Raw genomic sequence first — 24291 nt, forward strand, 5'->3', positions numbered from 1 at the left:
AACAGACCCAGCCTTGTACTAGATTACTATTTTTAAACCGTGAAAATTGATACCCGCAAATGCGTTCGCTTGACAGCATCCGAAAAAATCAATGTTTACAGTATTGTGCTAGCTCATAGAATCAATTGCCCACAGATAGGCATTGTACCCCACATGGACATTTTTTTCCTGAACTTGAGCCATCCAATCTTCACTCTATTCCCTCAAAGACCACATGCTTGCACAGAAGGAGGGACTGCCAATTTTGAGGACTTCAGTGTGACTTGGTCAGGGATCACACTCCAACTTTCCTAACTGGGACACATTACTATGGCAAATAAAAACCCTGACAAGAATACAATGTATGATAATGACTTGTTTATTTCTGTTTCTCAGTCAACAAAGTAATGCCAAACATTTCAGTGAGTAGAAATCATTCTAGGAAGTAGACCTAGTGTAAGGAACATAAATTAAAATCAGTGATATGTTAGTATCATATTCAATTTCATCAAAGCCTTTCAAGCTTTCAACTGAAACAGAATGAAATAATTCCAAGTTACTTTGATGCTTACACGAGGTTGATGTAAAATGCTGAATACAAACATTCCAATGATTTGTTAGAGTTGTGTCCCTTACCTTAGGCCTACCTCCTGGTGAGTCAAATGCTTACATATTTTGTACTAGTACATTTAAAATCCAAGAAAATAACAAAAAAATCCTTTTTTTTTTACCAATGCTCTAAACAATGTCAAAGAAAATTTCATGCTAGAAAACTTAAAAATTTCATAATATCAATATTCACTAAAATAATGCTATTGATAAGTATGTTCTCCACAATATAATAAATAAACCAATTAAAATTGAAGCAAAACTACACTTTCTTTTTTCTTTTCTTTTCTTTTTTTTTTTTTTTGCACAACCATGTTTTTAAAATGTGTTATCTTATTAGGGTGCGGATTGTCAAAAAGCACAATACAGTGTTTATACAATATTTCATTCATAATGACCTTTATGTCAAGGGGAATAAATCTTTGTCCAATTTAAACAACAGCAAAAAACAATAATATTACCGACCTTTTCACAGAACAAAATGTACACCAGTCAAAAGATCAAATTAGCTGAAAATGTCATGTCTAAGCAGTCCTTCCTGAGAGAGAATACTTAAGTTTTCCGGAAATTCTGCCAAATTACAAAATTTTATACTTAAAATGAATAACCTCCCCTCTTTAACATTTGAGAAACACAACAATCTCTTCACACCAAAAGGGAAGGGTACATATCAAAAGTATGGTGGTACATGTAGAAAATTTCTTATGCTGTTTAGCAAGACATCTGACTATGTATTCTACTAAGTAAATGTATACTGTGCTAGCAATTCTAAAGTGTCCTACATTTGTACAGTTCAAATGAAAAATACAATTAAGGTACAAGTTGATGTTGTCTTAAGCCATACGTACAAGGACTGAAGCTATTTTTGTTTGATCTGTAAAAAGTCTAATCTATAAAATAACAATTAGGAAAAGGGAACATAACAGAATATTTTAAAAAATTTGGTGTTTTAAAATATTGGGGAGAACAAACCATCACCTAGATCTGTGAAAGAGTACAATGCTTTGAAAGCTGACTGATGATTGGTTGAATCTTTTATTACAAACCTGTTTACCAATAGCTGAAGCAACATATGACACAAAATTTGATTGGATGATTTGAACACCAACAGCAGATAGAGATTTGTTTTCAATCACACATTCTTTCTTCAACATCATGGTTTTGATATAGTATGGCAAGACAGGTCATCTTTAAAATCCTTGACCCATCTAGATTGTAACAAAACACACACAATATGATTTCATAATGGAAATAAATTAACAAAATACCCCTTATAATATGTTAACATCTCTCTCAAGAACATTTTAAGAATCAAATTCCCTTTAAAAAATTAAAAGGGACACAACTCATTAACATGTGTGAGTTATCTCCCATCCTTAATATTAAAGGGAGACAATTTTCTCATCAAATTATTCCCTGACATACAACACAATAACTATGTCATGAAAATAGCTATATTTTTTTGAATTGACATCATTATCTGACAAAAAAATCAATAATGATTGCACCTTTAAAATGAATTATTCATCAGTTGATCAAGAACAAGATAGAATTCTGGCTTAGGTATGACATGAACTTAGACAGAATTTATACTACCAAACTAAAATGTCACCATTGGAATTTTTCCAAAATGCTCATTTACTTCTGTCTTTTTTGTTTAATTTTAAAACAAAGCTCAAATTTTCAGTGCTATACTGGTGAAAGAATATTCAAAGGAAAAAGAAAGAAATCATGGCACTTCAAAATATTTGTGTGAAGTCATGTACATTCTGTTTACTAGCTTGGGAGAGAATGAAGATATGTGTGAATGTTTTCTAGGGTAATGTATGTACTCTATATGAGAAAGTTTGTGAAAACAATAAATCCTGGTCTTTAAAGTGTATGAAATATATATTTAAACAGTGGGAAATCAAAACATTTTTCTGATTCAACCAAATTATATCTAAGTAACTACTAGAAATCACAAACAATTTATATACACGACCCCTTATTACATGAAATATGAACAAGTTTGCATCGAAGGAAAAAATCATGTTAGACAATAAAAAAAAAAATCATTCTTTCCACACAATTAACAAAAACATGGGTTTAATATAGAATTATCTACACAACATAATTAACCATCATTCATCAAATTGTCATCCAAACAAAATTTCAAACTAGACCTTCTCCTTGACAACAATTTCATCAAAATCTTGATTTTCTGTAACCAATTATGTTCAAATTTACTAACTAGACAACTGTCATTATTATTAAGAAACTTCAGCAATTCTTTTAAATATAGCAATGCACAACTCCAACTTTCAAAGTTTTTCATGTGATTTTTTGTTCTCCATTTAGATAAATCAATTCAGATTAAGACTGAAAAGTATTCAATATACACTAAAGGTTATACATCAACATGTTACAATATCACTATTTCTGCCAAAACAATGGTAAATAACGTAAAACCTAATCTTAACTAAAATGGCTGATACAAACAATGTAAATGGATTTTGACACAATATATAACTTTTATCTTGAATAAAAACAAAAACCAAGATTTTGACAAAATAGTACTCCCCCACACAGCTAAATGCAGATAAATGTACAACGCCAAGATAATATTCTACACATTAACCAATTCAAGTAATGAAAAATTGAAATGCAAAATCATAAATAAAATGCTACAGACATTATGCTACGACAGACAACTTTTAAAAAAAAATTTGTTACAATTATCTCCCCTGAATGGTGTGGAGCCTGATGAGGACAGCGGTAACTTGAGAACCAACCATCAGTTGTACGAGATGACACAATACTTCATTTTAGAGGTAAGATTAGTAGCATCATGCTTATAAACAATTATAAAATGTTTTCTGCATTTAAAGGATTGGGTGAAAAAGCTTTCCAGTATCCTGAGGAGAAATATTTCCTATTTTTAAATTTAAAATTGCTAAGAAGGAATTGCAATTACTTTAAAGACAACAAATCAACAACTGCAACATTCTGTTCATAGGATTTCATCATTAGCTCCCCTTGTTTAATACTACTGTTGTCAGTCTAATCCTAACAGCTTATTTCCTAATCCTTGTAGTTTGCCCAAGTTTTCTCGCTAGCCCAACCATATAATCACTCTTAGGTCAGACAAATGGGTCTCACTGAAGATAACCTAAATTTACCATACTATCTTGCTTTTGAAAAATATTTTTCACATTACAAGTGTCTTGGACAACAGCTATAATTACATCGATATTTATTGACAACAAGAAATCTAACTGGAGAACTAATTCATCATTTAAAACAGGTTTTGTTATTTGACTGTCATCCATAGGTTCTACTGGCATCTATAAGCCAATCAAATCTGTGTGAACCAAGGGAGATAATTCAGAATTCAATGGTTAAATCACCTTGTTCAATGCATTATTCTCAAAAGATATGGAAGCCATTTTAGTCAAGAAATTATTACATGATCATGATTTTTATAAAGGGGACAACTAAATCATATTAATAAATTGAGCATTGAATCTTTTAAAAAGGGATTAACGAATGATTTAATGTTACATTATGATTTCTGAATAATACTGTATGCACAATTATGGTTAATTTTTACACTAGACTGGAAAAACCATGCAAAATGTGTTCAACATGAATTTAGAGCAGACAATTTCAATATATTTTCAAATTCAAAGTTGATTGTTTAAAAAAAAAATTAATTCAAAAGAAATTTCTACTAAGTGTTTATTTCACAATGCTGAGGTTTTAATGGGACATATATTTTGACATCAAAACAAGTCCCCTTAAAATATAAATGTAAAAGAGGAAGATAAAAACCCCTTGCATACTAAGATGACAAAAAGTCAACAGCATTGAAGGATACACAACAGATTTTGCATGGTTTACTTTAACCTCTAAAACCTGATCTCTTAAATGTGGTGGTTTCTTGGTTTGAATAAAGCCAATAAAATATATGTTAGTTTCCAGTTCCCTCCTCCATAAAAGATTTCGGTTAGAATTCTTCTTAAAGACAACCATTTAGAAACTTTAATCATCATATTTAATCATATAAATGAAATAAAAATGTAGGTCTGCAAGTTTAAATCTGGAAACAGGAAGCTAACAAATATTTCCTTTGGCCTTATGATGTAATGTATGAACATAACATGAAAGGAAGAAGAAAAAAAAAATAACAAGAAAACCAAAACCATAAATACAATACTAATAACGACTTAACATAGATTAACATGATGTGCAAATACAAAAATTCTATATAATAAAAAAAATGTAAAGCCGATTAGGACCCATCCATGCTCGATAAGTGCCCACGTTCATAATGTGTTCTTGATTCTCCCAAAACAATATACACACATTTTGACAGTGATACCAGATTCTCAATACTATAAGCATGCCAAGCTTTCCCCAAGCCATTGATAATCCTATCAAAATAATTTGTGAAAAAAAAAAAAAAAAAAGAAGTTTTTTTTTTATCATATTATTGTGCATTTACTACCTAATAAGGCTATTTCGTGATCTGTGTTTGAAAATAATATCTCCAAGAAGAATATGATTTCATAATGGAAATATATTAACAACATTTAACATCTCTCTCAAGAACATTTTTAGTATCAAATTCCCTTTAAAAATAAAAGGGGACACAACTCATTAACATGTCTGAGTTACCTCCCATCCTTTATTTTAAAGGGAGACAATTTTCTCATCAACCTCATATTTGGCACCTCTGAATTTACTGATTAATAAATATGCACCAGGAAAACAACTCCATTTTATAGCACTACTTCATGCAGTTGAGGATTTTCAATTAAATTCCAGTTATTGCCTCTTTGTGCTGGTATCAATAATTCATCAAAAAAAAAAAAACTTCTAAAAACCAATGACACGACATTAAGAAAGGGTGAATGCCAATTATTACCAAAAAGGAAACCCTTAACTATCATAGGATTCTTTAACAATCATGATAATCCACCTATATTTTTTTCGTTACTCACTTTATTAAATATGACTGCTCAAAAGCAGAATTAAAATGTTTAAAAAAATGTATACATATTGTCCAGCTTGTCACCTGGTATTACTGTCAATTGATCATTAACAATAACAGAAACAAAACATGTACATCATTTCACTCTCACACCCATAATACACACAATAAATTTAAAGCAACAAGCAAAAAGACAAAATTATAATAATAAATGTTCAAATATACAAAATAAGCCCACATATATTACAAGTGTGGGACAAAACAAAAACCATCACAACATTTTTATCATGAATACCATATCAAGTCATTTTCTGTTAACTAAATATAGTATAACCAGGGAAAATAAAATCTGAAATTTCCTGTTTTTGAACTAAGATGCTACTATTCTGGCTGGTTTGATTTATAACACAGCATTATTGTCCAACCTTAGCACATCAACTTGCAGGAAAAGACATTAGAAGTTGTCCTAATACAGAATAAAACTAACACTCTGTTAAGTTTTAGAATATTTGTTTGAGAGACAACCTAATTTTGTGTGTGCTTCTAATCTGGATGGTAATGGACACAACTGCATTTGTATCAATCCATTGCATTGTTTAAAGAATTATCATTCAATGAGGTAACTGTTACACTGATAAATGTGACATTATGCAAACAATGACACCTGTGTTTATAATCCCAACTTATCATATACATTAGAGATCACAAAAATAAGAAACTCAGAAGCAGTTGTAAAATATCAACGTGACATGTGAGAATTCTAATTATAGGAACATTCCTCCATTTTCGATAAAACTTTCTAAAGCCAATCGTAATATTAGCACCAATCTAAATATACACGATATAAATGTGGCCATTTTCTCCATTGATCATTACTCTCTCTGAAGTCAAAATCTGGGACAAGAGCCATACACATGGTACATGCTAGGAAATCTGCCAGTAACTTCCCAAAAGATTGTATACAGACAAAATAATAAATAACTGAGCAATATGGTTCCCTAATCAGGCTAAAAATTGGAAAGGAGGACAAATTTCAGGATTGTTAGAGGGTACTATAACAAAGTGACATCAGGATGCAAGGTCTATCATTTCAATGACATGCATTCTATTCTACATAATATACACACTATTATAATGTATTTCTGCATCTTATGCAAGTATGTACAAATTTGCATAATAAAAATTTATTTGATAAAATGCTTTGTATTTTTTTAGTGAGGAAAGAAAGGTAGAGAGAAAGAAAAAAAAGGGGGGGACATAAGAAAAAAAAGGCAAAATACAGTGTAAAGCTTTCCATCCTATTCATTCCCATCAACACTATAAACATATCTGCGACAAATCCATACGATCATCACAAATAGCCAACCAAATCCAGTTAAACAAGAAGCGTCATAATAATATGACACGTCATAGTGTTAAAATAAACCTGACTCATTTTCTTGCCCCTTTAAAGTCTTCTCATTCCTAATGGCAGCAACAAATGTCATCAATCAAAGCCCTCTCTGCTCAAATCATCACACTTTTCTTCTATATTACTTAGCCCAAGAGTTGTGTTATTTATCACAGAAGAACAAATTTCATGCCAATTATTTTTTTAACTGCTGCCAACCAAAACGCCCCCTCTGAAAGAAAAAGACCTCATTTTGCCGATGACACAGAGCTCCTACAGCCCTCACGGTCATTTCTCTCCCTTCGAGGTCTGTCACGTCTATCAACATTACGATTTTCTTTTGATGCCCTACGGCCACCACCATGACGTTGCTCCTTTGGTTCGTACTCACGTCGTCCATATTCTTTAGATGGGGTACGAGTTGATGCAGGTTTTTGAGTCTGTGACTGCTCTTTTAGAGTTTTACGAGAGCATGGGGGTGACTCGTTGCCGGAAGTGTCACTATTATCGTCAGTTTTTACTTCGGCAGCATTTTCCTCATTCTCGCGACCTTTTTGCACCATTTGAGCATAGGACAACTTAGCAGCTGGAGAAGCTAGATCCAGGTTTCTGCTTTCCTTCTAAAAATAGAAAATGTGTGATAAATGTTTAACACCATTTTTTGATAAATATATAGTGGTCAAAGAACTTTAAATTAACAAATAGGTATGTGCAAGAAATTAGCAAAATTTTTCATAGAAATCCAAACCCTTACTACACAGAATCTAAGAAAATGCTTGTTTTTGGACCCTTATTTTGTCACAGTTGGGTAATAATTCCAAAATGCAATCTAAGCTTGACTTCACTGGTATGAAATCCTTGCTATTGAACCGCAACTCGTGACATACACACAAAATCAATCCAGATCTACCTTTGCTGGTACAATTTCACATATACCAACTGACTTGAACTCCAGCTATTGCCTCGAAACCAGAAAAAGACCTTTCAAGACCCTTATTCCTTAATAATCGAAAACAAAACCCACAAAAATAATCGTAAGCCTTCATTTGTAGTATGGAACCTAGTGGTATAATTCTATAAAGCAGAGTCAGAAATAGAAGCCTGCCCGCCAGCCCAAGACTGGCTATTTTGGGGCAGGGCAAGCTAATTTTAGCAAAAATCTATATAGCCATATAGTAAATATATTGAAAAATTGTATTCAGGACTCACTAGAATTTGAGCGAGTTTCCTACCCTGTATAAAAATGTATTAACTTATTACCATATTTTTATGTGTATGATACACATTTATGTATTGAACACAGTACCATTTTGAAGATCAAAAGACAAAAAATTGATATTTTGCACTTGATTGGTCAATTTATTTTCCTTGATGCGGTATGTCGAACAAAAATGTAACGGAAAGAAACTTATATTCACACTAAAATATGTTAAGTTCAGTAGCTACAAAAATTGTTTAATTTTTAATGTAAAAGCATAAAATTGCCACAGGATGTATGAAATGGCTTACAAAACAAAATTGGAAGTCAGGAAAACCAGACATTTTCAGTTTCGGTTTTAACTCAAATTATGCGATTTTTTATTTTTAAACATACTTTTAAGGAAGAAAATTGTAAGAGACAATCAAAATCATTTTCGTAAGAGGGTTTGACAAAAAAAAGGACTGTTACTTTTCGGTTTTTAGTTGTTTCATTTTAATCTCTAACTGTGTTTTATAAGAAAGAAATATTGTACAACCTTTGAAGAAAATATCACTAAAAATTCAATACTTAAAGAAGTATTTAATAACTAGATAAACTTTCAGTAACATTTCACTTCCAGTTTGTTTACAATTTGCAATCACTTTTTTCTCCATACAAAAATCTTCTATTTTGTGGCCAATTCTTATATATTGATGCATAATATGCATCCAATGCTCTGGAAATGATTTCTACATAATGTGTGTATTAATACACACCAAAATATGGTATATACTAACACAACTGCCAACCCAAGGTTATGGAAAAATAGTAAGACTGAGGGTCTGCTGAAGATATCTTGTGAGGAGCAGACACTTTTGTTTTATTAAGCTTCTACACAAGTACGATCGAAAGCCAGGAAGTTCATTTTGTATTGTAAAATACATTAAATGCTGAAAAGATTGGAAATTGTAAGATTTTCTTCCTAATTTGTTCAGCATGTTTCAATGGCCAAAATCAGAAGACTTATGCTCAAATAGTAAGAGTTAGCAGCTCTGTACTAAGTTAAGTAAATCTAAATGCCAGATTTTGGCCTTCATTCCTAAACTGTTACAGCAACAAGGTAGGGAACTCACTCAAATTCCAGCCAACCCTGAATACAAGTTTTCAATATATTTACTATATGGCTATATAAATTTTTGTTAACATTAGCCAGCTCTGCCAAAAAATAGCCAGTCTCGGACTGGCAGGCAGGCTACTAACTCTGAAGGCAATAACCCCTAGTATTAGCACAGACCTTCCCTGTTGCATGTTTTCTTAATGATTCCTTACTGATATTCAAATTTATGTAAAAAAATAAGTTTTTAGTAATCAGTAGATCTTTTTCTGAGGAGATGAATCAACAAAGCCAAGTGTGACCAATCGACAAACAGACAGGCACCTGTTTTTCTAAGTCCTCTTCTGCATAGCGGCAGGGTATAAACATATGCAAAAAAAACAAAAAAAAAAATTGCAAATCAATGGTCACTGAAATAATGATGCTTCGCGAAAATTGTCAGGAAGGTGAAGATTTTTTTTCTGACTTACCACTTTAGAGGGTGTTGCAGCAACTGGAGCGACTTTGACAGGAGTATGTACCATCTCAGTGACCAGTTTCTGTTGAGGAGGGGAATCATTGGTTTGTTTCTGAGACCTGAAATGAAAATTTTTATATCCTTTTATGATCTTTGGTAAAGAGGTAAAACGATAGATGAGGCTTTCTTTTTTTATTTACTGTATTGTGTTTATTCAAAGCCCAGAAAACACTGCTGAGGACTGATTTTCATGACGTATCCATTTAATATAATAAGATAACTACTTATAGCTTATGTTTCCCCATGAAATGCAAAAAAAAAAAAGTTGGAAGTGTCTTCACTATCACTTTAGTTCTAAAATCAAATTGGGGGTCATTCACAATAAAAGTTTAAATGTCATCTAACACCCCAACAAAATTAAAATACATCTCTGTGTCTTCAGAAGGCACCTGTGAGAGATGGAACAAACATAATCAAACTCCCATCACCTTGTGGCTGTGGGCAATGCTTTTGACTGTGCACTTTTCTTACTAAAAGACCTAGGATATGGGTATTGCTATTTTGAAAGAAAATTCTTCTCTACAAATTGATCTTTTTTATCTACATTTCAAGTCATTTGTACTGACACAGCTAGACATTTTGTGATATCACACAATGGACAATGTGATATGAAAAATTGATATCAAAAGTTCACTGCAGTGATTGGTTGTTGTGTTTTTGTGATGCTTTGTCTATCAAATCTAATTGGTCAGAAGTGAGGTAGCAACATTTTTTATTTATTCTTCCACAACAGCTAGCGGTGTCATATGCAGCCGATTGCTAGAATTTCCTCAATGGCAGATGCAGTGTGTGTAACTGCCAAATATTCCATAACAATCATGATAAAAAAGGGGGGACAACCCATGTAAGTTGAATATCGCAATATATCAATTCACTTTATTTTATTTGGAAATTAAATGACTTGATAATTTGATATTTTGCGATACTCAACTTTAACTTTATGACACCTATAATTTCCCATATTTTTACAGAAATCCTCAAATTTTGGGGCATGTAACTATACTTACTTCTGTGGGGAGACAGGGGGTGGTGAGGGGACCCTTGTAGGTGTACTACTCTGTGAGGATATTGCAGAATTTCCATTTACAGCACTACTGGAATTATTTGAGTGATCCTTCGCCTGAGGAGGTGATAATGGCCTTGGAGGTGCAGCCACTGGGCTAACAGGTGGTTGTTGTGTTGGGGTGTTGCTTGGAGGTTTTGTCTCACGAACAACAGGCTTGGCAGTGCCCTTAACAACATCTGACAGTTTACTCTCAAACACTTCATTGGAAGTAGTTGAAGTTGAAGCACTCTAAAAAAGAAAAGTCAATGTTCAGTCCAATCTCTTATCCTAATGTGTGTAAACAGTAGAAATATAGAACAAATGACAAAAAATCATGGGTCACTACTGTTCTAAGGGTATTGGCAATTTTCATGATCTCTAATTTTATCTGCCCCATGCAGGTCCGGGTGTTAAAAGAATAGGCCTGCAGCAGCACTAATCTTGTCATAAAAGGCGACTAAATAGTACTCAGAACCATAGCCGCGGCTAAGGCGCTTTCCCCACAGAGCAACTGGGATGTGTGCCCCAGGTGGTTCAATGGGGTACCCCAGGCGTGTTACATGCTGGGGTTGTCAGGCTATAATACAGAAAACCTGACCGCAAACCATAGTGGTGCAACGTGTTGGGAAAGATGCCACGTTCCTCGCACGTTAAAGAACCCTACTGTGGTATTCTCCCGGAGTAGGAACCATAGGGCTCTGCCACAGGAGGCTACCCCATTGTCCTTGTGTCCCATCCCTTTTTCATTTCATGTTCATTTTATCATCAACTTCATGTACATCATCTGAATATAGCTGAAATATTGCTGCTCGGATGTTAAACCCAACAAACAAAATCTAATTTTATCTTGTTTTTTTTCTCTCTCTCCATTAAAAAAGAAAAAAATTCTTTCTACACTTTCAATAAAATGCTTTTTAAGAGCAAGATTTTATAAGTGTTATTTCTTTTGGAGACAGGGGACAGCAAACCAAGATTCTTGTTAAAGATTGCCTAAATTAAGTTCATTTTGCAACTGCAAATGTGTCACACATTCTTTAACCCAGATTACACTAGGGAAGATAATAATTTAGAGAAATGCGCTTGTGGGAGTCACAATTTCAGCTGAGTAAATAGGCAACATCCAAAAATCACTTAAAAAATCTTCTAGCCTTATCCCAACTTCCTGTTAAATCTTACTGTGGTACTAGGTCCTGTTAAAGGAGGGAAACTGCTGCTTTCGTAGTCGAAAGGCTCAGCTGGTTTGTCTTTCCCACTGTTCACCTGCGGTGATAATCTCTGCAAAGAAACAAGTGGAAATTGACAATAGATTCTCCTTCATCTACAGCTTATATCATGTTGGTTAAGTTCAGACTTCAAGCAATATGCAACAAGTCTTTTTGGAACCAACTTATGACTAAGGGTTAAAATATTCCTCACTTACATTCTGTTGATTGAAAATTAAGAATATATGTGCAAAAGTATCTAAATGATTTAAGTAGCTGTCTTTGTAAACATCATGCAAAATCTGAAAAATGTGATACACCCCAAAAAGGCTACATATTTTTATTTTTGTAATTAAGTTGTTTTATGGGTCTATACTATGAGATGAGTAATTATTCATTCAAATCTGCTTGCTCTTAGGAGATAATCGACATTGAAAGCACAGTAGATTCTATTGTATTTGAGCGCCATTTACAGAGTTATATCCCTTAATTTTGAAATCTACAGTGCATTCTATATAATTTTTATCTCCTAAGAGCACGGGTTATATGAAAAACCACATTTATTTCTGTTTACTATGACATTTCAAACAAAATATAAAAAATAAAAATAAGTAGACTTTTTACCCATGGATCACATTTTGCGAGATTCTTAGCTGGAGTACTACTTAATATAGATGACTGAATGTTTCGCATTACTATATGTATGAAAAGAACTTACTGACATGCTTTTTCACATGGGGGATATGCAATGAATACCTGTAAACTTTCACATATAATTTTTTCTATGATACAATGAGTAACTAGACAAAGTGATGCCCCCACATTTAACCTTCATACAGCTATATCATAACTCATAATTGTAAAAAGCACTTTGTCAGATGTGTTATTGTGTCTGTGAGACACAAATGATGCCCCCGCATGTGGTTTTGAGTAAAACTCAGCATAGCTGAACGAAACTTTAACTCAATCTGCAACTAATCATGACAGACTCACATACCAAAAACCAGTCAAATATCTTCAAGCATTTACAACAAAAAAAAAGTGAAAAACTATTATTTCAATACAATTTTTAAAGTGCAGGGCCCATTATTTTGGTAAAACTCAGCGCAGAAGAATGAAATTAATACTTGATTTGTAACTAATCATGACAGACTCACATACCAAAAAGCAGTTCAATATCTTGAAGGGTTTACAAAAAAAGTGCGAAAAACTGTTATTTCCATGAAATTTTTAAAGTCCAGGGCCCATATTTTTGGTAAAACTCAGCGTAGCAGAACAAAACTTTTACTCCGTCTGTAACTAATCATGAAAGACACACATACAAAAAATCAGTTCAATATCTCCATGGATTTTCAAAAAAAAAAACGTGGAAAACTTGTGGTACGGACAGAATTACGGATGGACGGACAGGGGTAAAACAATATGCCCCCCCAACTTATTGTTGCGGGGGCATAAAAAATACAAAGAGCATTTTTTTTTTGTTCAATGAAAATTATTTTCACTTTTGACAATTATAAGACCTTTTACAATCCATCAGAACAGAATTTGCAGGAAGATTCTTTGTTTTTTTCTACTTTAATAACATCAATCATAAATGTACTTACAGGATTACCATTTCCTGGTGGCCTCCTTCTACTTTTATATCTGAAGAAACAAAATTTGTTTTTTTCACTAAATAAGCGTCTTGTCTTTGTTGATTAACAGTAATGTAACAGTTAATTAATAAATTGGGTGTGCTTGTTATTCCGCAATTCATTAACTACAGAATTATGGGTATTTTGATTCTGGCTTTAAGCCTGTCAGATTGCTAAGGGTTCACAAACCATTTGCCATAATATTAGTGTTTTCGTCAACTATACGTACAATCACTGATCAAAACCTTAGTTATGTACAAAATTTCATTTAATCCTCTATGATTTTGTTACCATTTATTTACTTCAGAACACAGGCTGTTTCACCTAGCAATATTATCCAAAAATCATGCAAAATTCCTTTTCAATCATAGTTTGCCCCAGCATTTTTTTGCTACCAATCAATACAACCAGAATTACTATGGAGTATTTGTCGAGGAGACAACAACCCCACCGGGATGAAAATGTATTAAGAATAATAAGTTTATTTTCTTCCCAAATCTAATATGAGAGGGCACTTTTGAAAAAGAGTAACAAATTAAAATCACTGGTCCTACAGCATTACCTGCTTGGAATTTCAGATTGTCTGTTGGCTGTAATATTAGAATTATTATCCACCATACTGTTATTTTGTATGTGACTATGATTAGCATTGTTGTCCAAGGTACGTCGACTTTGGCTTTGGTACGAGTGGTGACCTGAGATCGTGTTTTCCGACATACGTGGACTTGTGCGATGACTTTGTGGCTGTCGGTCCTGACTAGGGCGGTTATCGATTATTCCTCGATCTGGGTTACCTAGACGATTTGTCTGCCTTTGGGCACGGCTAAAAATGAAGTGCATAACATGTGATTGCAAAATACTTTTTAAAAATGTGAAGTTGCAAAGAAACATTTTTTTGAAATTCTAACCTGCATCTTACTCATGATATAAATGATAAACAGCAGAGCTTTCAACACAATAAACCAGCCCCCTTTTCTCTGTGTTCAAAAGTTCTGTAACTTTGAGACAAGAATTTGGAAAACAATAAAAACCAAAAGTATCTTCGTTCCATGAAGGCAATCATAGTACAAAAAAATGACTAATATCTTTTATACGAATTTTGGAGTTATGGTACATGTGAATGGATGGACTTGCAACATTGCACCAAAGAAAGTAGGGTGTAAATTGGCCATGAATTAAGATAAAGGGATTTATTAAGTTTATACATGCCTACAGAACAGTTTTTGCAGTTCATCCACAAGTAACATGAAACCAAAATGTGTGTGTTTTGTTTAAACTTTTTATACATTTTTTTTCTTAGATTTTGTCAACAATATTCAAACAATAAAGCTTATACTCTATAGACAACTTGTGACAAAATATTTAGTTCGTTGAAACATACAGCCTGAAAAGTCCATATCAGAAAGCCACAGGTCTGCAAAACTTACATATGTAATCAAATTTGCATAAAATATTTTGTTACATCACTCTGACAAGGAAATGTTGAAACAGCTTGTAAATCTCTTTTGTCTTAGTTTAGTCATCTTTTTAACGCAAAAATAAGTCAGTTAGTATTTTAAGTTGGTATGCTAAAATAAATTTTTCAGTAAATATATGGGCTAGAAACTGGCATTATAACATATAACCCTTTAACACTTACTAATTTCTGTTCATATTTCCAATTGGATTCCTTGGTGAAGGGTTTAGCTTGACACTGGTTGCTTGGTAACCATTAATTGCTAGCACCTGCAATATGCATTAGTTTCAACTAGCCTATTAAAAATTGCCAACAATGAAATAATTACCACAATGTTACCATCTTTACTGTTCTATGCATTAGATTAGGAAATAAATTACACTCCATTTAATCTCCGTTTTACCACGGACTGGCCATTTATGTCACAATTTCTGTAATTAGTTCTGGTTCTTATAGGGCTCATTTCTTCATAATTTTTGAAAGACACAGCCTATGTGTTCCACAAAACTGTTACCATATGGACCAAATTCTGAGGTGACATTGGCAATAACTCATCAATGATGCAAAAAAAAAAAGAAAAGACATCTATGACATTGGTCATATGTTTATCAGAGTTTCACAATGGCTGTGGTCTAAAGACTTTTGAAACATGTCGTACAAGATAGTCATAAAATAATAGTTTCATTCAACAACTTTTATATAACTGATATTGAATACACTGTAATAAGCTGTTATTTCTGTATAAGTTATCTTTTATTTTACAGTTTCACCATATATCTGTGAAATCTGTAGTATCCAGTTTGATATTAATGTTAGAATTACACTTCTTCAGGACTTCCTGAATAGTGTAGAAATTTGTTCCTCAATGGCAAATACAATTATCAAATTGGACATATTCCTAAATTCATCTTCTATACCGATTTCACCAAATTAGATCACTTGAAATTGTAGATTTGAAGATTCTTCCAATGAAACTTCAGGCCAGACTAGTAAATTACACCATAATAATAAATTATTATAGGCAACTCCTTATCATTTTATCAATCATTCTTATTGCCTGATAATGTACCTCAAGTTACTGCCTTGATACTGAAAGATATCCGTAATTTCAAATGACAATAATACATCAAATTGACCGTGACATCACCTATAAACTGAATAATGTCAGATTTGATCATCTCAACAGAACATCACATCTCGTTCACCTCTATGGGCTAACTGAGATATTTCCTGTCTTGTCTTCAAAACTGCCATTATTCAGCATTTCTAAGTTCTTGTGTCAAAAAATGCCACCTAGTTGCAAGAGTAATCAAGGGAACTTAGGTTATAGTGGTAATCAAAAGAATTTAATCCAGGGACAAAGACCAGACATGGAAAACAGACATACACAACAAAGAACATGAAGTTACTAAAATCATACATACAAAGTAACAAAAGTAAATAAGTAACTCGGACTCCACTAAAAACTGGGTGCATGGACCAGGTGCACCAGTAGGGTAAGCGTCCTCTGCTTCTCCAGAAACACCCGCCGACTTGCTGATAAAAAGTCAAGTCTGGGGTAGACAAACGAGGAAAGGAAAACAATGACTCGTTGAATAAATCAGCTTTCATGGTGCAGATGGATACACCATAACGATATCCACGTTATGTGCAAACTGCATGTAAACCCCAACTTCATGGATAACCCAAAAACACAAAAGCATTCTATATTCAGACTTTCCATAAGCAAGGCCTTGTGTTTACACTTGAATTCTATCAATAGATTTCTAACCTATTTTTACCCTTACATTCTATAAATAAATTCCTATTATTAGACTTACATTCTTGACACTCACCATACTGGGATCCAATATAGGACTAGTTTGCCATTGTATTAAATTAGGGTTTGGAAAAAATGGAAGTGGCTGAAAAAAAAAAAAAAAAAACAGAAAAGATAAATATCATTAGCAAACTGACAAAAATAGACAACCACTGTTATTTAAAGTCTAGAATTTTGTACAAGTATGTGACTCTCTATTAACTGGAACCACAGTAGGGTACATTCTAATAAATGCATGATTTAACAGTTAAAAAGTGATGAGGCCACACTTAAAATGATTGTCTCCCCATACCCAATCCTACCTCCTGGCTTTGGGTAGGTTTGTAAGGAAAATGTTGTTTTTTTTTTCATATGATTTTGTAAAAACCATGATCAAAGTGAAAAATGTTGTTTCAAAAATTTTTAAAAATCTTGCCTGAAAATGGCAATAAAATTATTAAGCCAAATTTTTTTAGTATAGGTAGGGTAAGATAAAACAAACTTAATTTTAAATTTGGCCTGGGCATATTTTTAATGACTAATTCTGAACACAAGTCCTACTGTAAATGCAGAATTCACCAATTATTTTATGCCTATGACTTATTAGTGTTTAATACAGCTAACAAAAAATAATAACAAGATGTGTTTCTCAAAATGTCTTATCAAATTTAGGTAAATTGGATTTAAAAATAAAAGAAAGAATTTTCTTATATTTTGTTGCATTTACTTGGAAGTCAAGTATATTATAAAATGATTGGAACTCAATTATGATTTTTTTTTCTTTATCATGAAGGCCTTACAAACATTACGCCACATCAGGTTACAAGCAACACAATTCTTTATCAGGCCTTTGATTCACTTAACCCAGACTAATTAAGCTGTATTAAACCTGCTTTTTTTCTATCTTTTTCAGTGTACATATAATAAGCTCAGGGGTACCCGATTACATATCAAATTTGACAATTTCCTCTCATATATATGAACCTCAATTTTTTTTTTAAACCTGACCTGTCAGACAGGTCCTGCTAATTATACAGTCACCGCTCTTGAAAAATCCCAATAATTTTAAGTACAGTACAATAACTGACCTTTGTCGTCAACCATAAATGTGTTATTGTTCACACATCCATTAGTGTTTAGTCTAATCTATTTTATAATGATCAAATAGTATCACTAAAATTAAGGTGTTAATTCCATCTTTTGTAAAATGTACTCGTAAAGGTTGAATAGTAATAAAAAAACTTATTTGTTAGAGTGTCCTATATTGATTGCACAAATAATATGCTATATACAAATAATTTAACAAATAAAATAAAACAATCAATTTCAAGCCATTAACTTATGAGACACTATAGAGTTATATACATTTCATAAAACAGCTATCACTTTGCCTGTGAAAAAAAAGTTTGAAAATCTTTATGTACTTTATCTAAAATTACAAAAGAATAAATCTACATCGTAAAAATAAATCTTCATGATATAACTGAGTACTTCTTTCTGTGAAAATGTTGACAATTCCAATAAAATATACAAGACGTTAAATCACTTTCTCATATATGAAATCATGGAGGTTCAATTCAGTACAAAAGGCATCCATATGAAAGAACACATTTATTCACACTAAATTCTGTCAAACACAGACCTATAATGGACATGATTTTGCATGGTCAACAAATAAGCAGAAATTGGAAAAATCAGCAGTTAAACTTATTGAAAAAAAAAAAAAAATTGTCAGTAAAATTTGTCATTGAAAAAGCTTACACAAAACAGGTTTGTTATAAGTACACCAGAAATCAAAGACTTGATGTAAACCTCCAGATTAGAGATGTGGACAGTGATTTCCTTGGAGATTATTTTGTCTCTTCCTCTGCAAATGTACCTGCTTATAACATACTGTATCATAAAAAGTATTGTGGACATTGTATTATGTGTCTATGTCTGTAAATATTGAAATAGATCTGCTTACTTTATCTAGGCATTATTGGCAATAATATATTGGATGTCTATTGAAATGATATTGTATACTTTCTGTTAGAGAACACTGGAACAGAACCAGGTTTTCATAGTGTGTGTCTGTCTGCCTGTTCATACTGATACATACCTGTTGACCATACCCAGGCATCGTGGGCATCATAGGGACCTGAGGCTGCACCTGGAATTGCGGTGTCTGCTGAGGGCCCTGTTGTGTCTCGGTCTGTGGTTGCTGTTGTGCAGGCTGTTGTTGTTGTTGTTGTTGTATCATCTGAGGGTCCTGCGTGTGCTGAGGGTTACGGTATCGGTAGCCATTCCGTGGATATGTCACTTTTATCAATGGTTTAGCTTTAATTCTTGCCTGCAAGTGGGCAAAGAATAATCATTTAATAATAGGTGACTTTATATTAGAGGCTATATGTCTAAAATTCAAACTATTTAGAAGTAGCTGTTTTCGAAATTGACAGATAGCCATGCCTTGTAAAAATGCTGGCAGGCTTGCAGAATTTGGTACATGCCAGTGATTGCAAAATAAATTCATCAAAATTGTTTAGCTTGGGCTTGTTGTCAGAAATTTATACGACTGAAGTAGTCTACTTATTCATCAACAAAAATGTTGAAAGGTCTCGGTTAGCTAAATAATTCTCCCAACAAGTTTATAACAATGGGTTCAGCTCTTCCTTTTTTCTGATAAAAAAATTTTGCATAGTTTCACAGGCTATATAAAGTATCTCATGGTCTGCAATATTAATTGTTCATCATTATGATTCAGGCCACTACTTTGTAAATAATCATTGATACTTCATATATCCACTACTATCAGATGTTTTTATTTTGGCTAATGATCATTAAAATTGGTCATTTGAAAAAAAAAAAAAAAAAAAAAAAAAAAACATAATTAGGGGAGAGGGTAGAAACATAAATTCAGAAGTTAAGGTCATAATTTAGAGCAATTCAAAACCTGAAAGGCTATAAACAAAGACCACATAGGCATACTGTAAATGTATTAATTTTGCAGATTCTGTCAAGTGAACATATTTGCGGGTATCATTTTTATGGTTTCAAAACAAGTTTGGTGTTATACAGTGTTTAAAATTAATTTAATGGGTAACATTTTTTTAAGTTTCCAGTCTACCGTGAAAATAGTGAAAATTAGTATGTAGGACATAATGTAGGACAACGATCTACCTAGAGAGTTATTTCGTAAGTACACATATATTTGATCTGAATACGGTACCAGTTCAATTCCAATTGCCATAACCAACAGAACTAGTAAGATGTGAAAGCGTGTTATATTGCCTTACCATAATTGGTTTGCCCTGGAAAGTTTTCACCTCTTCCCTCAAATACTGGTAGGCAATCTGTGCATCTGTGTCTGACTCAAATGTCACAAACCAGTTACTATTATGGGCAAACTCACAACTAGCAAACTTGGGACACTTCTCACTGGCAAATAATCCTTTCACCTCCTGCAATCAAAAGGGTAGAGAATCAATTAGCAATATTTCAATGAATCTTAGGACAAAATAAAAAATATTCTCTTTTAGCCAACAATGGCTAGTAGACCATTGATATGAAACTTGGGAGAAGTAAAGGACCCCCTGCTCTTTAAGGTAAACTAGGATCCCTGTCATTTGATAACAGACATTCTGAAGTATCTCATAGTCCACATTATCAATTCTTCATCATTGTAATTCAGGCCACTACTTTGTAAATAATCATTGATACTTCAAAATGAACCCCTAAAGGCTTTGAATACAAAACATGTAACTTGACCTTATAACATCTTATTGTCATTCAACCTGTTCTTTTACAAGGTCTACAAACAAAGTGGAAATTGGCAAAATTGGAAGTAAATATACCAGAAGCCTGAATCGCTCACCTGGTTGAATTTTGCCTTTCATAGGCAATTAATTAAATAAGAAGTTGTCCAACAAGTATGACTCAAAAAGTCTTTGGTAGGACTTATCATAAGATCTTTTCAACAACTGAAAGTTTCTTTTAATCTATCATAGTTTTCAAGATATTGATTGAAAACTATTACAAAAGTCATTTTTCTCCTTTAAAGGGCAATAACTCTTACAAGGAGTCTGAAGACTTTTGTAGTCCTAATAATATATTTCATTTTAGCTGTTGAAAGAATTTGGATAAACCTAATGGTTTTGGAGATATATGTGAAAAACTACTGTCTGACCCCTATGTTCTATTTTTAGTAATGGTGGCCATGTTTTTCAACAAATCAAAAATCCTCACAACAGTTCTATGCAGTGTACCCCACGAAACATTCGTACCAAGTTTGGTTTCAATTGGTCAAGTAATGTCAAAGGAGAAGATTTTTGAAAGAAATAACATTAAAAATAGCAAAAATCATTGAAAAAAGGCAATAACTCCAACATGGCTTCACGGATTAAAACCAAAATTTGACAAGAGATAGATCTCATCGTACTGAACACTTTTACCCAGTCAGAATTCAGCTAAACATAAGGGTTTAGGAGATATATGTGAAAAACTACTGTCTGACCCCTATGTTCTACTTTTAGTAGTGATGGCCATGTTTTTTTGACAAATCATCAGTTATATGCAGGATACCCAATGGAACATGCATACCAAGTTTGGTTCTAATTAGTCAAGTAGTTTCAGAGAAGAGTTTTGTACAATTGTTAACGATGACGGCGACAGACGCCCAGTGATGGCAATAGCTCACATGGCCTTTGGCCAGGTGACCTAAAAAAAAAAGAATTTTAACAGTAAAATCCTGATTTGAAATAGCAGAATTCCACTAAAAAGCAGAAGAAAATCATCCCTGCTTTTTATAGTGCAATGTTTATCAACAAGATGGTAGCTTCTTTTTAGTTCATTGTTACAAGTTTTTGTTCAAGAATTATGGGACTTTTAACACTTGTAACTTTAGGGATGGCAAATCATATGCTACCAGGAGGATGTTTGTAAGTTATCTAATTCCAGTTCTGGTTGCTTCATACTTCCATTGATTTTGATTGACTGATTTTATTCATTGCTTGATGAACAGATGTTGTATTTGAGTTGATATTGCAGTAAAGTAGTTTTTTTATTCAAATGATTAAAATGGAAATGTTCTACCAAGAGTGAAATTATAAGGTATAAAAGCCGTTCAAGAGTTTATTGGTATATGAACTCATCAACTCACTCACAAACTTAATTATAAGGTATAAAAGCCGTTCAAGAGTTTACTGGTATATGAACTCATCAACTCACTCACAAACTTAAAAATTGGTATATGAACTCATCAACTCACTCACAAACTTAAAATAAAGTCATTTGAGCTTCACCATATTTGTGAGTCAATAAATCTTGTTTATTCACGAATGAACTCCTTTAGAACACCTTTAATTCCTATACTATACCTCTAAAGGTGTGTCATCTGGAATTTCTCTCAGTATTACAGTACACCTGTTGTGGTTTGGTCGAACTTTTTCTCCTTTCTCATCTAACTGGACATTTGGACATTCTAAAATAAATAAAACTGTACTTCAGGATCAAGACCTTCAGATATCATTTTTTGAAAAAAAAAAAAAAAAAAAACCTAATAAAGAAAACCATAATTAAACAAGCAGAGGACAATCACATCTATAAATCCACCCATGCTTTATTTTCTTTTGCTAATTTCATTACCAACTTCGTTAAATGATCACCAATATGAACTCAACTACAGACTAAAATTACAAGTAGTTTCCAAATTAACCTAACTTAGTAAACTTTTTAAATGTACTAAACCAAGAAATTATCAGTAGCAATAAGCAATACAGTTAATACTGTTTTACTTAAACCCTAAATAAACTGAAAACATCTCTAACAAGACACTCTTTCAGTTAAAGTTGAACCCAGCTAACAGAACACTTGTCTAAAATTTTCTAGTCCAAAAGGGGATGCCAAACTCACCTTTCAGTAATTCCACAATAAGGTCAAGGTTACTTGTTAATTGTGATATCTGTTCCAACTGAGCAACTGTTACTATTGGAACATACTGATCTGCATCCATTTGTGACTGAAGATATGTATCACTGGCAAGGTTTTCCCTGAAATAGTAAGAAAGTAATTATTGGTTACAATGTGATAAAATTAGTTTTTTGCTACGAGTTATCTGCCCCTGCATTGTTCATATCAATGATTTTAAAACACCTACATAGTGTCAAAATTTTTTTTGATACCTTGATTTTGATGAGAAAAGGTCACACTTGTGGTATATTATATACCATGTTTCACTCACTGCCATATTCTAAGAAAAGGCTGACTAAGTGCTTAACACTTCCACATACAAATGTAACAGCAAAAAATACATTTCTTATGGAAACTTTACTTTGGCAGGAAAATATCAACATCAAGGAATTTAATTTAAACACTCTAATATGAACTACCTAGTAGTATGTATAACAACTGCAGAAAAATTGGAATTCTGTTTTAAAGTGGAAGAAAATCATGTCTGATTCAAGAAAATGAACTTCCTGTTATTAACACTATTCAAATTTAAGCAATTACACAGATAATACTACATGCTGTGGTTGTGGTAATTTTGTTTCCACTTTTTTTCCTACCTCTTGACTTTTTAAATTAGGACATATCTAATTATAGTTCAAATTAAGTGTAAGTCTCGGTAAGAATGAAACAGTGGATGAACAGTGGTATAAAAAAACCACCACTTTCAAAGTGTAATTTGACTGTTTGCCATTTCTGAACCAAGACATTAGGAGGAGATATTAGATTTTCCATATTATGTTAGTAAATTGACTTCATTGAAATGCACTGAAAATGAATATTTCAAGGGCATATAAAAAACAATCTATTGAAAAATTTCTGAGCAAAGCCAATGATGCAGATTAAGTAATGGTCTTTTCAAATAGGGAAAGCATCCTTGAGTGTAATTACATTGTCAGATCGGTGCGGTTTAGGCATGCATGTTTCTGTTTTTTTCCCATTTTGACAGATTTTACAAATACTTACACTTAAATGGCAAGTATCTCATAGTCTACCTTATCAATTGTTCATCACTATGACTCAGGCCACTATTTTGTAAATAATCATTGATACTTCTGGCAACAACAAACCAACTTTTTCTTTTAAAGAAGAAGGGCCTAGGAGTTAAAAAAAAATCCAATCATACCTAGATAAACAAGCCTCTAGTTGACCTTTTATTCTTTGTCTGGTTTTTTCCTCTTCGTCCAGTTCAGCAAGTGGGTCTTCCCCATTATCTGTAAATTGAGAAAGAGAATATCTATTGAATTGTGAAATCTAAAAATGGAATTGAGCCTTTTTACAAAAAAAAAAAAAAAAAAAAATTGCATGCAAAGTCAAACCTGCAGAAGAATTTTCCCATTACTGAGTTTCATTCCTCAGAAAACCTAAGAAGTCATCCATGAAAAATGTGAGGATTTTTCCATGAAAGTA

At 32.8% G+C, this 24291-nt stretch overlaps 1 protein-coding gene across 3 annotated transcripts in view; it reads right to left on the minus strand.

The window, feature by feature from the left end:
• Positions 1 to 1298: 1298 nt before the first annotated feature.
• LOC148599840 (uncharacterized) overlaps positions 1299 to 24291 on the minus strand; it is a 51501-nt gene continuing 28508 nt past the window's right edge. For 2 of the 3 annotated variants that reach the window (XM_088559463.1, XM_088559462.1), the window contains 13 exons: positions 24008 to 24095; positions 22789 to 22925; positions 22254 to 22357; positions 20175 to 20339; positions 19001 to 19231; positions 16922 to 17005; positions 15285 to 15370; positions 14208 to 14468; positions 13616 to 13655; positions 11986 to 12084; positions 10772 to 11058; positions 9718 to 9823; positions 1299 to 7573 (listed from right to left, as the gene is read on the minus strand). In XM_088559463.1, coding sequence (XP_088415589.1) covers positions 7202 to 7573; positions 9718 to 9823; positions 10772 to 11058; positions 11986 to 12084; positions 13616 to 13655; positions 14208 to 14468; positions 15285 to 15370; positions 16922 to 17005; positions 19001 to 19231; positions 20175 to 20339; positions 22254 to 22357; positions 22789 to 22925; positions 24008 to 24095 — 2060 coding nt within the window. In that variant the 3' untranslated portion in view covers positions 1299 to 7201. The remainder of the gene's footprint in view (positions 7574 to 9717; positions 9824 to 10771; positions 11059 to 11985; positions 12085 to 13615; positions 13656 to 14207; positions 14469 to 15284; positions 15371 to 16921; positions 17006 to 19000; positions 19232 to 20174; positions 20340 to 22253; positions 22358 to 22788; positions 22926 to 24007; positions 24096 to 24291) is intronic. The other variant, XM_088559464.1, reaches the window with a different exon arrangement.

Source organism: Perna viridis, chromosome 13 (genome assembly GCF_037379345.1).
Source record: "Perna viridis isolate PV_CMFRI_1.1 ecotype Kerala chromosome 13, ASM3737934v1, whole genome shotgun sequence".
Classification (NCBI taxonomy): domain Eukaryota; kingdom Metazoa; phylum Mollusca; class Bivalvia; order Mytilida; family Mytilidae; genus Perna; species Perna viridis.